The 15,949-nt window shown below is 43.4% G+C and overlaps 1 protein-coding gene across 10 annotated transcripts in view; it reads right to left on the bottom strand.

The window, feature by feature from the left end:
• The window catches only part of LOC140732881 (zinc-binding protein A33-like), a 32,280-nt gene that overhangs the window by 13,023 nt on the left and 3,308 nt on the right, over nucleotides 1–15,949 (bottom strand). For 8 of the 10 annotated variants that reach the window (XM_073055534.1, XM_073055532.1, XM_073055533.1 and 5 more), the window contains 4 exons: nucleotides 15,613–15,708; nucleotides 13,323–13,556; nucleotides 12,068–12,090; nucleotides 11,862–11,980 (listed from right to left, as the gene is read on the bottom strand). In XM_073055534.1, the coding sequence (XP_072911635.1) occupies nucleotides 11,862–11,980; nucleotides 12,068–12,090; nucleotides 13,323–13,556; nucleotides 15,613–15,708 (472 nt within the window). The remainder of the gene's footprint in view (nucleotides 1–11,861; nucleotides 11,981–12,067; nucleotides 12,091–13,322; nucleotides 13,557–15,612; nucleotides 15,709–15,949) is intronic. The other 2 variants (XM_073055536.1, XM_073055538.1) reach the window with 2 other exon arrangements.

Below are 15,949 nucleotides of genomic sequence, written 5' to 3'. Positions count from 1 at the left end.
TCAGCCTATACAACACTGTCCACAGGAAATTAAGCAAGGTATCTGATCTCAATGATAGGCCACACTGGGGGTATTGTGTGCCTTACCAGTTCTCCGAATATGGGGAGGATGTCATTACACTGGACAGGAAGCTTCAGGAGGATGTTACCAGGACTGGGGGGGGGGGGGGGCTTGGATTAAAAGTAGAGAGTGGATAAGCTTAGACTATTTAGCTGTAGTGTAGGATGTTGAGGGTGACTCTTTATTGAGGTAAATACATTCCTAAAGGTCTTAGAAAAGTGAGAAATGTGAGTACAGAACCAGAGGCCTCAGATTGAAAGTGAGAGGGATTTTTTTTATGAGGGATCTATGGGGTAACATTCTCACAGAGAAGGATGTGGATAAATGGAATTTGCTGTCAGAAGCTGTAGAAACAGGTATAAGTAAAATAGTCTGGAGTAAGTTTAGATAGGTACATAGATAGGAAATGGTTATAGGGATATGGGACAAACACACACAAATGGGACATGCTCGAGAAGACATCTTTGTTTCGCAGATGGATGAAGTGGGCTGTGGGTTCAACTTTTGTTAAACCCTTCCTAGATCATCCACCTGAGGAATCTCACCCTGGAGTCTGTCTGTGAACTGCTGATGTGACGTCTTGTCAGAGGACAGCTCAAACAGCTCAGTGTCACAGAACAGATAGAGTTGGTAAGGACAGCAGATTTCATTTATAAATGGGCAGTTGTGCCTTTGACTATGTGTCACAATCTGAGTGTGAGTGTGTGTGTGTGTGTGTGTGTGTGTGTGTGTGTGTGTGTGTGTGTGTGTGTGTGTGTGTGTGTGTGTGTGTGTGTGTGTGTGGATTGTGGTAAGTATCTGTGTGTGTGTGTGTGTGTGTGTGTGTGTGTGTGTGTGTGTGTGTGTGTGTGTGTGTGTGTGTGTGTGTGTGTGTGTGTGGATTGTGGTAAGTATCAGTGTGGTATGTGTACACATTGAAGGAGAGTGTGCACGTTGAAGTTTCTGTATTTTACAGTGTGTCTTCACACTTCTGGTGTATGTTGACAAAGTGTGACATGTGTGTGAGTTGTGTAAATAAATAAATTACCGTGTCTGAAGAGAATGGTTTCCAGATTACTGAGGGAAATAACAACGTACATTGCTGAGACTCTGACTACAATCTGCCAATCCTTCCTGCGTATGTGTGTGAGGAGCTTTGCCAGGCTGGTTATGCTGTGTGTGCTTCTCCCGAGATGAAATCTTGACTGATGTCAGTGCTGGTTGGTGTGTCTGGGCTCATTCTCAAAATGTTTCAATGTAGTGGTCTGATAACCATCAGACCATAAGACATAGGAGCAGAATTAGGCCATTTGGCCCATCGAATCTGCTCCACCATTCAGTCATGGCTGATTCTTTTTCTCCCTCCTCAACCCCACTCCCCGGCCTTCTCCCTGTAACCTTTCATGCTGTGTCCAATTAAGAACGTATCAAGTTCTTCCTTAAATATACCTGACAACCTTCACAGCTCCCTGTGGTAATAAATTCCACAAATTCACCAACCTTTGGCTAAAGAAATTTCTCTGCATCTCTGTTTTAAATGGATGCCCCTCGATCCTGAGGCCATGCTCTCTTGTCCTAGACTCCCCCACAATGGGAAACATCCTTTCCACATCTACTCTGTCTTGGACTCTCAACATTCAAAAGGTTTCAATGAGATCCCCCCTCCATCTTTCTAAATTCCAGTGAGTACAGGCACAGAGCTATCAAACGTTCCACTTATGATAAACCTTTTATTCCCGGAATCATCTTTGTGAACCTCCTTTGAACCCTCTCCAATGCCAGCACATCTTTTCTTAGATGAGGAGCCCAAAACTGTTCACAATACTCAAGGTGAGTCCTCGCCAGTGCGTTATAAAGCCTCAGCATCACATCCCTGGTCTTGTATTCTAGACCATTTGAAATGAATGCTAACTTTGCATTTGCCTTACTCAACTCTAACTCTACCTGCAAGTTATACTTTAGGGTGTTCTGCAGAATACAGTGTCATGCAAAAGTTTGGGCACCCCAGTCAAAATTTGTGTTACTGTGAATAGTTAAGTGAGTAGAAGATGAACTGATCTCCAAAAGTCATAAAGTTAAAGATGAAACATTCTATTCAACATTTTAAGCAAGATCAGTGTATTATTTTGCTTTTGGACAATTTCAGAGTGAAAAAAAGGAAAGTAACATCATGCAAAAGGTTGGGCACCCCAAGAGATTTGAGCTCTCAGATAACTTTTACGAAGGTCTCAGACCCTAATTAGTTTGTTAGGGCTATGGCTTGTTCGCAGTCATCATTAGAAAAGGCCAGGTGATGCAAATTTCAAAGCTTTATAAATACCCTGACTCCTCAAACCTTGTCCCAACAATCAGCAGCCATGGGTTCCCCTAAGTAGCTGCCTAGCACTCTGAAAATTAAAATAAATGATGCCCACAAAGCAGGAGAAGGCTATAAGAAGATAGCAAAGTGTTTTCAGGTAGCCGTTTCCTCAGTTCGTAATGTAATTAAGAAATGGCAGTTAACAGGAACAGTGGAGATCAAGTTGAGGTCTGGAAGACCAAGAAAATTTGGGCATCATTTTGCCAATACAGATGAACCAAAATCAATTCAATGAATGGAACAAAATGTTATCAAGATATATATGGCAAGATAAAAGGCCTCGAGTTTGTCTCAAAACTTTGCAATTAGCCAAAGAAAAGGGGAGACGGGGCTTATCTTCTCTAAGAGATTATTTTTATTTTGCAGCACAGTTAAGACCTGTGATATGCTGTTGCAACCCATCATATGACGCTCAAAGGAAAACCATTGAGGAGAGGATACTTTCCATCCCCATACAGGCAATTTTGGCTGATAACAACCTACAAAGTTACATAAATACTGTTGATAGCCCATGGGTGAAATGGACTCTTAAGATGTGGAAAACTATTATAAAAGAATATGAACTGGAGGGAGATATTGCAATTCTTAAATGGTGTGCACATGACTCGGATTTTACGCCGAATAAACTGGATGCTAGATTTAAGGACTGGACAGCTAAGGAATAGCAGTTCTTTGCAATATAATGAAAGAAAGAACACTGTTCACTTGTGAAATGCTTAATGAAAAGCACTTATTAGAAAAACAAGACTTTTATCTGTATTTACAGATGCAATGGTATGTTAATTGGATGGTTAAAAATGTAACCAAGGCAAGTACATGTTTGATAGAGCTCTTTAGAAAAGCATATGTTTCAGATAACGGCAGTAGAATCATTTCAAGCGTGTATAAGGGTTTGTCAAATCTTAAAACACATTCGACTTCATATATTAAAACAAAATGGGAGAAGGAAGGAGGAATAATTATATCTGAGGAAGAATGGACAATAACATGGAGTTATCAATGGAAGTGTACCAATTCACAGAAATGGAGGGAGTTTGGGTGGAAAAACTTGATATTTTATTACACCCTCTCAGAAATCCCATTATGATAGTAACCTCCCTGTTTGCTGGAAAAAATGTGAAAATCAAAATGTAAACCATTATCATATTTTCCGGGAATACCCCAATGCCTCAAAGACTTTTGGAGTGGGATACACAATGCCCTACAAGACACCTTTAAATGTAAAATACCCTTAGAAAGTAAGACCTTATATTTTGGGTATATACCTCAAGATAAACCTTTTATTCCCAGAATCATCCTTGTGAACCTTCTTTGAATCCTCTCCAATGCCAGCACATCTTTTCTTAGATGAGGAGCAAAGAGATAAATATTTAATCAATATACTGCCTGGTGGCTGGTAAAAAGACTCTTTCCAGGAAATGTTTATCACAGGAGACCCCATCTTTAAATGCATGGATGGAAATTACAATGCATATTTATAAAATGGAGAAAATAACAGCATCATAAGTTGAAACAATTTGATTCATACTGGAAAAAATGGTTTAACTACATAACACCCATGAGAAAATAAGGCTGGAAATTGTTACGAAGGATGAACAGCTCTGATGGGCAGAAGGGTGCAGAGTTGCCCATGTCCCCCCCCCCCCCTCGGGAGAATTACAAACTGTTACTGTTGCTATGCTGTTAATGAGAGAGAGAGATGTAAGAGAAAACATGCTGGAATTGAAACATCTGCTACAGATAAGAGAGAGATAAAGCAGGGGGAGTGAGACTTGTTGATTCACCATATTATGACTTCTGAAGGACTTATGGCCTCTGAGAGGGTTGTTTATCTTGTACCATTCTGTTCATTAAAATTCCTCAGTGGACATCCGGAGTGGGCTGGTTTGATGGACCAAGCCGTTCAAAATTGATTGACAACTGAGACCCGGTGAGTAGGGATAAAAGTGAGGTCTGGGGAGACACCCCTCAGACACACCAGAAGACACACTATTGAGCACTGCTTGAGTGTTGGAACCCACGTGAAGGTGTGGGGCATCGGAGACCAATCAAAGGATCGGTCAATTTAACTCACAGTGTTATAGCAGGGCCGGTGGGGGCTTGTGTGTGTGTCCACTCATGCCAGAGTGATGAGTCCACCACAGAAGAACAGTCTAGCTGGACAGAGGGGTCATACCTGAATGGCCACAACTAAATGACGGATCAAAAACGTAAAGGAAGGTTTGCCTGCCTGTAGCTGTTACTGCTCGGTCTCTCTCTCTCTCTCTCTCTCTCTCCAACAATTACAACACAACAACCAACACCTACCTCAGCACGTATGAACTGAACTGAACTTTACACTTATAAATGACAATTCATTATCCCCTAGACATCGATAGAGCTTGTTTATTATTGATTATTATTATACCCACACTTTTAGGTTTAGTATTGCTAACGTGTATTATCTATATATTTGCATTATTGATATTGATTTATGTATTTTACCAATAAACACTGTTGAAAATAGTACCACCAGACTCCAACGGATACTTCTTTCTCTGCTGGTTAGACACCCAGTTATGGGGTACGTAACAAATTGGGGCCTCATCTTCCGGGATTTGATTACCAAATTAGGGGGCCAGTGAATCGGGCCATAAGTTCATTATCTGATCTGGTTGTGTGGGTAACCAGACGGGAAACCAGCAGAGGTGGAAATAGCCAAATTTATAGAAAACCCGACTCTGAAGGTGCTAGAGGGTGCCACAAAGACAGACTTGGTGAATGTTGCGAAACGATTAGATCTCCCAGAGGTGAAGTCGTCGATGAGAAAGTGGGAGATACAGACGGCCATATCCCAGCATTATGTATCCGAGGATGTGTTCACGTCTGATGTATTGGACCTGTTCCCTGAGAGGAAACCAGTTGATGGGGCGGCTCAGTTCCAGTTGGAAAAATTACGGTTGGATTATGAGATCCAGTTAAAGGAGTTGGAGGCAAAAATGGAAAAGGAAAGGGCTGAGTTGGCGGCATGGAGGGAGAAGGAGAAAGCTGAAAGCGAGATTGAGGAATGGGAGAAGGAGAAACAGAGGCAGCATGCAGTGGAAATGGAGAAGTTAAAGGTACAACAGGGAAGAGACCGGGCGTTAGGCTCAAGTGAGGGGTTCTAGATTGGTTGGGAGATCCAGTTGGTACCTCCATTTGAGGAGATGGATGTCGATGAGTTCTTCCTCCATTTTGAGAATGTGGCTGTGAACCAGAACTGGCCTAAGGAGAAATGGGCCGTTCTGTTACAGAGCGTACTTAAGGGGAAGGCTCAGCAAGTGTATTTGGCATTGACCATGGAAGAATCTAAGAATTATGAGGAAGTAAAAAGGGCTGTAATGAGGAGTTACGAGTTGGTGCCAGAGGCATACCGGCAGAAGTTCCGGAATTTGAAGAAGCCCTGGAACCACACTTATTTAGAATTTGCCCGTGAGATGCGGATGTGTTATGAGCGTTGGTGCGCCTCAAAAGGAGTTGTTGGAGATTATGATAAACTGGTAGAGTTAATGTTGATGGAGCAATTTAAAAGTTGTATCCCTGAAAATATGAAGACGTACTTGGATGAGAAGGAGATGGAGACTCTGTCTGCGACTGCCAAATTAGTGGACGAGTACGCCCTAACCCACAAGGCAAAGTTTTCCTCAAATAAGAATTACCAGAAAGACCGTAGAGATGGTAGAGAAAGCCCGCCGGCTAAGGTAGAGAATGCCGGGAGCTAGTGGTAAAGGTAAGGAGGAGGAAAAGCAGGCTGGCAGGAAGGTTCCTAGCTTGACCTGTTATAATTGTGGAAAAGTTGGTCATATTGCATCTAAGTGCTTTGCTCCGAAGAAGGAGACAGGAAAAGGGGAAACAGCAATCCCTACAGGGTGCATTGAGTCAGTCAGTGGATCGATGAGGGAGGCAAAGGTAGATAGAGTATGAGAGGGCTGTGAGAAATACATTTCGGAAGGGACGGTGTCTGTGAAAGAAGGAGAAACCCCAGTTCCAGTGAGGATCTGGAGAGATACTGGGGCTGACCAGTCATTGATATATGTGAGGTGTTAGATTTCGGTCCTGAAACTGGAGAGGTGGTATTAAGAGGCATAGGAAAAGGGACAGAAGCTGTATCTTTGCACAGGATCATTTTAAAGTGTGACCTGGTATCTGGACCAGTCGAAATAGGGGTGCGGTCAGAATTACCGAGAGACGGCGTGGATGTCCTTCTTGGTAATGATTTAGCAGGTGGTGACGTGTGTTCAGCAGTGAAGCTGACAAGCAAGCCTGTGGGTGCTGAGGACCCGCCCCTAGATTCTAAGATCTATCCCGCATGCGCAATCACTCGTGGCATGTCGAGAAAGGCGGCTGAGAAAGAAGACAGTTTAAATGAGTCCAGTGTTGGTTTGGCTGAGACGTTTTTACTGATCCTGTACCAAGAGGGGTTAGGGGATGGTAAAGAAGAGAATAGGGAGGTGAAAGAGAGTAAAGGAGAGGAGGTAGACCTACCCTTAGCCAAGAGGGAATTTATAGAGGCACAGAGTAAAGATGAGAAACAGATATGGCAATTAGAAGGTCCAGGGTTGGACACGGATGATCTGTCTGGCTTGACAGAACTGTTTGAAGAAGTTGAAGAATTTAAATGTGTTCCCGATGATGTGAGGGCAGTCCTAGATGAAAAGGATGCCACTACCTTGAGGGAGTCTGCTGGGTTAGCAGACGAAATTGTTTTAGCTTGCAAGGTTGAGTTTACTCCAAAGGGGAGTGGCCCAGAGAGTAACTGGGAGGATCAGGGGAACTTAGAATTTGAAAAAGGGACTGGTGTGAAAAGCCTAGGAGAGGCAGATGTTAGGTTTGCCTGTGTTCGGGTTGTTGAAGTACCTGTGGAGTCACAGGGTACTGAACCTAGTATTGAGGCTCAGAAAAAGTCTGAGGTATCTGATTTAGTTGAAAAGGAATGCAGTCCTTCTGGGTCAGATGGACTTGGTTCAGTGAAGAAAGGGTTAACCTTGGTACCAGTGGAAAGTGAGAATTCTCAGTTGTTTGTGTTAGAAGGTGTGTTAAAAGTTAATGAGGAGATGAAAGCTGGTGATGTGAATATTATTGAAGAAAAAGGGAAAAGTTTTGTTCCGAAATTGAATAAAGAAAATTTAAAGTCTGGATTGGTTTTAGAAGCAGTAACCAGGCTGAAGGAACAATGGCTTGTTAACAAGGTGCCTGTGAATCAATTACAGTTTGTTTTGGAATTTAAAGGTAAACAACTCGCTGATGTTATTCAAGGAGGTGATTTGGTGAGACAGAACCAAAAGTGTTGTTTTGACAAAGAGGGATCACTTGCAGATGTTAAACTGAAAACTAGTAGAATGAAGGGTCCTGAAGATAAAATTAATGACTTGCTTAAAATTAATGAATTGTGTGGAAGTTCAGAAAATGGGCTTAGTTTGGAAAACATTGGTGATAAGATCATTCCTATGAAAGGAGTCTGTGAAGGCCGATTCTACACTGGTGAGCAAGCTAACCACGTGAGAGTTAAGTGGAAAAGGGGAAAAGGTTGACCAAATGCCACGTTGAATAACAGGATCTGGTTTTGAGGGAATTTGACAAAGCATGTGAAAGATAAAAACACCATGGAAGATTGACTGTTAAGTTTAAAAGTAAAATAGAGATTAGTATTTGCACAAACTTTTGTAATGTACTACAGTATAATCACACATGTATTGGTTCACATTTTGTAATATACACTTAAACTAAGATCACAACCCTTTAGTTTTTTTTTTGCTGACGAAAAGGGAAAAAATAGGCAGTTATTAAATTGGAGTCTGATGCTACAGGAATTTGATATTAAGATACAACATATTAAAGGGAGTGACAATGTATTCACTGACTGTTTATCTAGATGCTAAGTTGAATGTATATCTGTATTATCTTTGTAGTTAAGAACACTTCTGTATTTTTTTAGATTCTGTAATTCTGTAAGATGCTGTATTAGTTAATTTTCCCCCCGGTGAAAATTCCCAGAAGGATGGGGATATTATGAAGGATGAACAGCTCTGATGGGCAGAAGGGTTCAGAGTCGCCCATGTCCCCCCCCCCCCCCGGGAGAATTACAAACCGTTACTGTTGCTATGCTGCTAATGAGAGAGAGAGATATAAGGGAAAACATGCTGGAATTGGAACATCTGCTACAGATAAGAGAGAGATAAAGCAGGGTAGAGAGACTTGTTGATTCACCATATTATGACTTCTGAAGGACTTACGGCCTCTGAGAGGGTTGTTTATCTTGTACCATTCTGTTCATTAAAATTCCTCTGTGGACAGCCGGAGTAGGCTGATTTGATGGACCAAGCCATTCAAAATTGATTGACAACTGAGACCCCATGAGTAGGGATGAAAGTGAGATCTGAGGAGACACCCCTCAGACACACCAGGAGACACAGTATTGAGCACAGCTTGAGTGTTGGAACCCACGTGAAGGTGTGGGGCATCGGAGACTGAACAAAGGATCGGTCAGTTTAACTCACAGTGCAACAGCAGGGCCGGTGGGGACTTGTGTGTGTGTCCACTCATGCCAGAGTGACGAGTCCACCACAGAAGAACAGTCAAGCTGAAGGACAGAGGGGTCATAGCTGAATGGCCACAAAAAAACGACGGATGAAGAACGTAAAGGAAGGTTTGCCTGCCTGTAGCTGTTACTGCTCTCTCTCTCTCTCTCTCTCTCTCTCTCTCTCTCTCTCTCTCTCTCTCTCTCTCTCTCTCTCTCTCTCTCTCTCTCCCCCCCCCAACCAACACCTACCTCAGCACGTATGAACTGAACTGAACTTTACACTTATAAATGACAATTCATTATCCCCTAGACATCGATAGAGCTTGTTTATTATTGATTATTATTATACCCACACTTTTAGGTTTAGTATTGCTAACGTGTATTATCTATATATTTACATTATTGATATTGATTTATGTATTTTACCAATAAACACTGTTGAAAATAGTACCACCAGACTCCAACAGATACTTCTTTCCCTGCTAGTTAGACACCCAGTTACGGGGTACGTAACAACATATAACAACAGGGGACAAAGAGATGGCTGTGTTATGGCCCGGTCCGGAGCCCGCATTCCGGGTCTTGATCCAGTCCACGTACTCCGGACTCCGGGTCTTGAGCTGTCCCTCCTTTCGCCCTTGAGCCCAATTAGTCACATCTGTGGATCATCATGGCTTGTTGGGGCTCAAGGAGGTGCTCCTGACGCCCATCGGCTGGCGGTGTATATAGGGGCTCTGGGACTGAGTAGAGTTGGGAGGTTATCCTGCCTATCCTGTTCCTCCGGTTGCCCTGGCTTGGAGTTCCCCTTGTTAAAGACGAGTTCTTCGAGTAAGTCTGGCAGTCACCCTGGACCTAGTTGCCTTCCTATCCCTTGCCTCCATTGGGCAAGCCTGGCCAGACTGCCGTTGCCTGGCAGGTGACTCTGCCCCTTTCCATCCCTCGCTGCTGATGGGTTGTGCCCCGCAATCCACCCAGGTGTCCTGTGACCTGCTCAGGCTCCCGTGTCCCTGCTTGGGAGGTCTGGGCCCTGCCCAGTAGTTATGCGGCCCGCCCCGTGAACTCATAGACCCTGCCTGAACTCCGGGATCCTGCCTTGCCTGAGCTCCAAGATCCTGCCCTTGCCTGGACTCTGGGATCCTGCCTTGCCTGGACTCCGGGATCCTGCCTTGCCTGAACTCTGGGATCCTCTTTGCCTGAACTCTCCCAGAACCCAAGAATCACCTTGAAAATCACGTCCCTCACGCACACCACCGTCACCACATCTTGTCTATCGTTTATTTGTTCCCGTCCTGCTCCTAGTACATCAGTGCCTGCGTCCTGCACCTGGGTCCAGCCTCCTGTCCACCTATGTCCCCCTAAGGCTGATGAACTAAGTGAGTAATTCACATCAATCTTCACTGTGGAAGACACTAGCACTGTGCTAGATGTTGAAAGATGCAAGGGAAAAGAAGTGAGTGAAGTTACTATTACAAGGGAGAAGGTGCTCAAAAAGTAGCAAATACAGAGCACAAGAAATAAGGTGGATGATCGTGTTGCACTGTTACAGATTGTTGGGAATGATGTTGTGGCCATTACTGAATTGTGGCTGAAGGATGGTTGTGGTTGGGAGCTGAATGTCCAAAGTTACACAACATATTAGTGGTATAGGAAGGTAGGCAGAGGGGGTGGTTTGGCTCTGATGGTAAATCAATGGAAAGATGTGTTGAATTCTTGTGGGTTGTTTAGAAACTGCAAAGGTAAAAAAAAAAGGGCCCTAATCGCAGTTATATATAGGCCTCCCAAAAGTAGCTGGGATGTGGACCATAGATAACAACCAGAAGCAGAAAAGGCATGTCAAAAGGACAATGTTATAATAGTCATGGGAGACTACCCTTTTTGATTCTGCATCCCTAATGCACTGATACTCACCCTGCTGGCTGCAATTTTGTCCTCGCATCTGTCCACCCTATCTGACAGTCCAATTGCACGGCTATTTTTGTTTTTTTACCATCAGTCCTATCCAGAGTCCCTTCAAGATAGTTCCACCCCTCCGCCAAATTAGCTTAAACCTTCCCCAACAGCTCCATCAAACCTCTCTTTGAGAATACTGGTCACCCTCGGGTTCAGGTGCAATCCATCACTTTTGAATAGGTCATGCCTCCCCCAGAAGAGATCCCAATGATCTAAGATCCTGAAGCCCTGCCCCCTGCACCAGCATCTCTGCCAAATGATCCCTTTTCTACCCTCTCTGGTACATGGCACAGGCAGCCATCCAGAAATTACGACCCTCAAGGTACTGCTTCTCAGCTTTCTACCTAGCTCCCTAAATTCCATTTTCAGGACCTGTTTGTTTTTACTTCCTATGTTATTGGTACCAATATGTACTAGGATATCTGACTGTTCCCACACCCCTCTCTAACCCTGTCCCTAGCACCGAGGAAGCAACATACCATTCGTGTATTCCGTTCACATCTGCTCCCCTCTTCTGCCTCTAACAACAGTGAGAGCTGCCGATCCTGAAGTGGGAAGACCTGCGTCAATCAGAGTCTGCACTCACAGTGCACAATGGATTTGTGTATTTTTCTGACAATCCCGGTTACCACACTAATATCCGCTTTTATTTCCCACAATATCATCAAGACAGTATTGATTTCCCAGCTCCTGTGGTAGATTTCAAACTCATGCCTTGGCGTGTTAGTGCAGTGTGCCTGGGATCGGGACTCAATGGTTCATCTGCAAGTCCTTTGTATTGGTTGTATTGTGGCCCAGTGCTGGTGTGTTCAGGGGTCTGACATCTCCAGCTGACCATGTGACAGTGATGCTACCCAGTCGGTGGGGTTGATGTGGAATAAACTTCAGTTCCCATTCAGTCCAGTATTACAGCCAATCTTCACTTCAAATTAAAACAAGTTGAACAAGGAGAAAAGAAACTTTGTAAGTTTTTACCTCGATTAATGGGATGAACTGTTTCTCTCAGGACTGTGTTCAACAAATAGGGGTGATCGAATTTTTCAAACGGTTGGGCCTCATCTGTCATTGACAATTCCTGGATATCGTCATTAATCCTGTAAATATTAAACTGCTGGTTATAAATTGCAAATTTGAACGATTTTACAAAACCATATAGGGTTTCAGTAAAGAACATATCCTACCTCCTGTTCCGACAAGCTTCCTCCTGAAATAAATAAAACACAAATCTGATTAGGCTGAGACTTGGATTTACTGCCACATCTGAATTTTATCCAAATCCTTACAAGGTGTTGAAATCACTACAAGGCATTTTCATCTGGATACGACATCAAGTTGATAAGATGGGGGTATTTAAGATCAGTGATGGATTTGATTGTGTGGAGGTGGAGTAAGAACCTCTATTTATGGGGAGAAATTGCAGATGAATTTGATAATAAATCCCATAAGAAGTTTAGAGAAGAGGATGTGGAACTCATTGCCACAGGAGTGGTTGAAGTGGAACAGCTGAAATTGAATGTAATGGGGAAACTGGATAAATACATGAAGGATCATGGAGTCCAGGGCGCTGTTGCTGGGTGTGATGAGTAGGTGGGAGGAGGCCTGTGAAACAAGGGATGATAGACCGAATGGCCTATTTATGATGCAGAATGGGATATAATCCTGTGTGAAACTTAACTGAAAAAGTGAAGACACAGTGAAAGGTTCCCTAATTTGATTTCGAAATCTAGATATAGAGGAATAGTCTGATATGTGGGTCACATTCTTCGTTCTCAGTGATGACAGAGAAACCCTCACACCCACCGCACCAAACACACTCACAGCCTGTGACTGGAACTGGGTGTTAAAGGGAGTTTTAGAGGATATTTAACAGGTAACTAAGGACATAATGAGCAACTCTGTATTATGATCAGAGTAAATCATTTCAGAGAAGTTTGGATTCTGTCCTGGGATGTACAGAAGTTGTGGAAGTCCAGTTTTAGGACAACAACAACCCTGAATAGTTGCATGAATTGTCTGGTGAAAACAGTTTACTGCCATTTGTAAATGTTGTGTGTAGGAGCAATGCATCTGTTTTCTGTCTGCATTGTATTCTGTGTTGCGTGTTTATCCTGGTAACTAGTTACCAGGTAAAAGCAAAGGGAAAATGTTTCATGTTCGTGCTTCGTTCTGGGCAGTTTTGAGCTGGGTACAGACGATCTCATATCTTTTCTTGACCGCTTCATTGCAGCTTAATTTACGATTGATTACGCTTAAGTTCCATCGCTTCAAGATTGTATGTTGCTAATGAAGAATCAAATACAAATCTTCAACATTTTGGAACGTTATTATTGGAGTGATTGGAAGGCACATCATGCAAGAATAACAAACTGTGTGAGGTCGCCAGCAATGACCCTTTAGTGCCCTTTGACAAGAACAAATTTGAATTTAATCCCTCACCTTGAGAAATATCACACTGTCTTTTTGAACCATCTGTTCCTTTAACTTTGTGATTTCCTCCTGAATAATCCTTATATTCTCTTGAATCTCTCGAAGATGTCTCTCCATTAGATTCAGAATCTTCTCTTCTTCTTCCCTGAGATCCCTAAGTAAGCTCTGCTCTTTCTCAGCAATAATCTGTCGCAGTTCCACAAACTGGGATGTGATGCGGGACTGAAGGCTGTGTGACTGTTCCTGTCAAATGACAGATGAAAATTAATTTACTGTATTGTTGTGTTGTATTTCCTTCTGACATTGAGGTAACCATTCGGTCCATTAGAGTCCATGCTAATTCTGACAGCATTTCGGTCAACCCCATTCCCCCACATTTTCCTGAAACTTATTCTCTCTCATTGACCCCACCTGATTCACATACACCCTCCCTGACCTTCACAGGGTTAATTGTAGTTAACCATTCATCCAGCATGTCCTTGGGATGTGTCTAAAACTGTCGTGGTCACAGGAAGAACATGAAAACTCCACACAGACAGCACCAGAGATCAGCACTGATCCCAGGTACCTGGAGCTGTGGTACTCTGCTATTCTGCATTAAAGTGAGCAAAATTATAAAGTAATGACAAGGTCCTGCATGGGAGGTTAGGCCTTTGACACGGTCCTGAATGGAAGGTTAGTTAGGAAGATTCATTCGCTAGGTATACATGGCGAGGTAGTAAATTGGATTAGATATTGGTTCAATGGGAGAAGCCAGAGAGTTCTAGTGGAGGATTGCTTCTCTGAGTGGAGGTCTGTGACTAGTGGTGTGCCACAGGGATCTGTGCTGGGGCCATTGTTATTTGTCATCTATATCAATGATCTGGATGATAAAGTGGGAAATTGGATCAGCAAATTTGCCGATGATACAAAGATTGGAGGTGTAGTGGACAGTGAGGAAGGTTTTCAAAGCTTTCAGAGGCATCTGGGCCATCTGGAAAGATGGGCTGAAAGATGGCAGATGGAGTTTAATACAGACAAGTGTGAGGAATTGCACTTTGGAAGGAAAAAAAACAAGGTAGGACACACAAGGTAAATGGTAGGGCACGGAGGAGTGCAGTAGAACAGAGGGATCTAGCAATACGACACAAAATTCCCTAAATGTGGCGTCACAGGTAGATAGGGTAGTAAAGAGAGCTTTTGGTACATTGGCCTTTATAAATCAAAGTATTGAGTATAAGAGTTGGAATGTTATGGTGAGGTTGTCTAAGGCATTGATGAGGCCAGATTTGGTGTATTGTGTGCAGTTTTGGTCTCCAAATTGCAGAAAGGATATTTATCAGCACACACAAAAAGGAAAGATAGTAAGAGATTTGAAAGTAGGAGGGGGATGGGAAAATGCGAAATGATAGCTGAAGACTGGAGGGGGTGGGGTGAAGCTGAGAGCCAGAAAGATGATTGGCAAAAGGGGTACAGAGCTGGAGAAGGGAAAGGATCATGGGACAGGAGGCCTAGGGGAAAGTAAGGGGGAGGGGAGCACCAGAGGGAGATGGAGAACAGGCAGAGTGATGGGCAGAAAGAGAGAAAAAAAAGGAGGGGGGGGGGGAAACTAAATATATCAGGGATGGGGTAGGAAGGGGAGCAGGGGCATTAATGGAAGTTAGAGAAGTCAATGTTCATGCCATCAGGCTGGAGGCTACCCAGCCGGTATATAAGGTGTTGTTCCTTCAACCTGAGCGTGGCTTCATCTTGACAGTAGAGGAGGCCATGATATCCTTTATCACAAGGATATTAATAAGGTTGAAAGAGTGCAGAGAAGGTTTACAAGGATGTTGCCAGGAGTTGAGAAACTGAGTTACAGAGAAAGGTTAAATAGGACTTCATTCCCTGGAGTGTAGAAGAATGAGGTGAGACTTGATAGAGGTATATAAATTATGATGGGTATAGATAGAGTGAATGCAAGCAGGCTTTGTCCACTGAGGCTAAGGGAGAGAAAAAAAAAAGAGGACATGGGTTAAGGGTGAAGGGGGAAAAGTTTAAGGGGAACATGGGGGGCTTTTTCACACAGAGAGTGGTGGGAGTGTGGAAATTGCTGCCAGTTGAAGTGATAAATGCAGGCTCACTTTTAACATTTAAGAATAACTTGGACAGGTACATGGATGAGGGGTGTATGGAGGGTTATGAGCCAAGTGCAAGTCGGTGGGACTGGGCAGAAAAATGGTTCAGCACAGCAAAGAAGGGGCAAAAGGCCTGTTTCTGTGCTGTAATGTTCTATGGTTCTATCGTTCTAATATTAGAAATTCTGCTTGGGAAACCTCACCTGAATTCTGGAAATCTTCTCTTTCTGTTGCTGCTCCTTTTCCTGGAAGTCTGAACTCTTTTTTGTCAGAGAGTCTAAGGAAGATTTTAGCTGATCCTGGGAGTCAGAGAGCGAAGGAAATAGAAACAAAGATGCATCAAAAGAAACAGGTGAACAAACCAGATTATCACACAAATTGCTAGAGGAACTCAGTTAGTCAGGCAGCTTCTGTGCAGGGGAAATAAACAGTCGGTGTTTCGGGATGAGACCCTTCATTAGGTCTGGGAAGGAATGGGACAGAAGCCAGAATAAAAATGTTGGGGATGAGAACCAGCTGGCAGGTTGAGACAACGTGAGG

The sequence above is a fragment of the Hemitrygon akajei genome, chromosome 9 (genome assembly GCF_048418815.1).
Source record: "Hemitrygon akajei chromosome 9, sHemAka1.3, whole genome shotgun sequence".
In the NCBI taxonomy this organism is placed as follows: domain Eukaryota; kingdom Metazoa; phylum Chordata; class Chondrichthyes; order Myliobatiformes; family Dasyatidae; genus Hemitrygon; species Hemitrygon akajei.
Note: the sequence above shows the minus strand (reverse complement) of the source record. Positions and strands in the feature narration are given on the sequence as shown.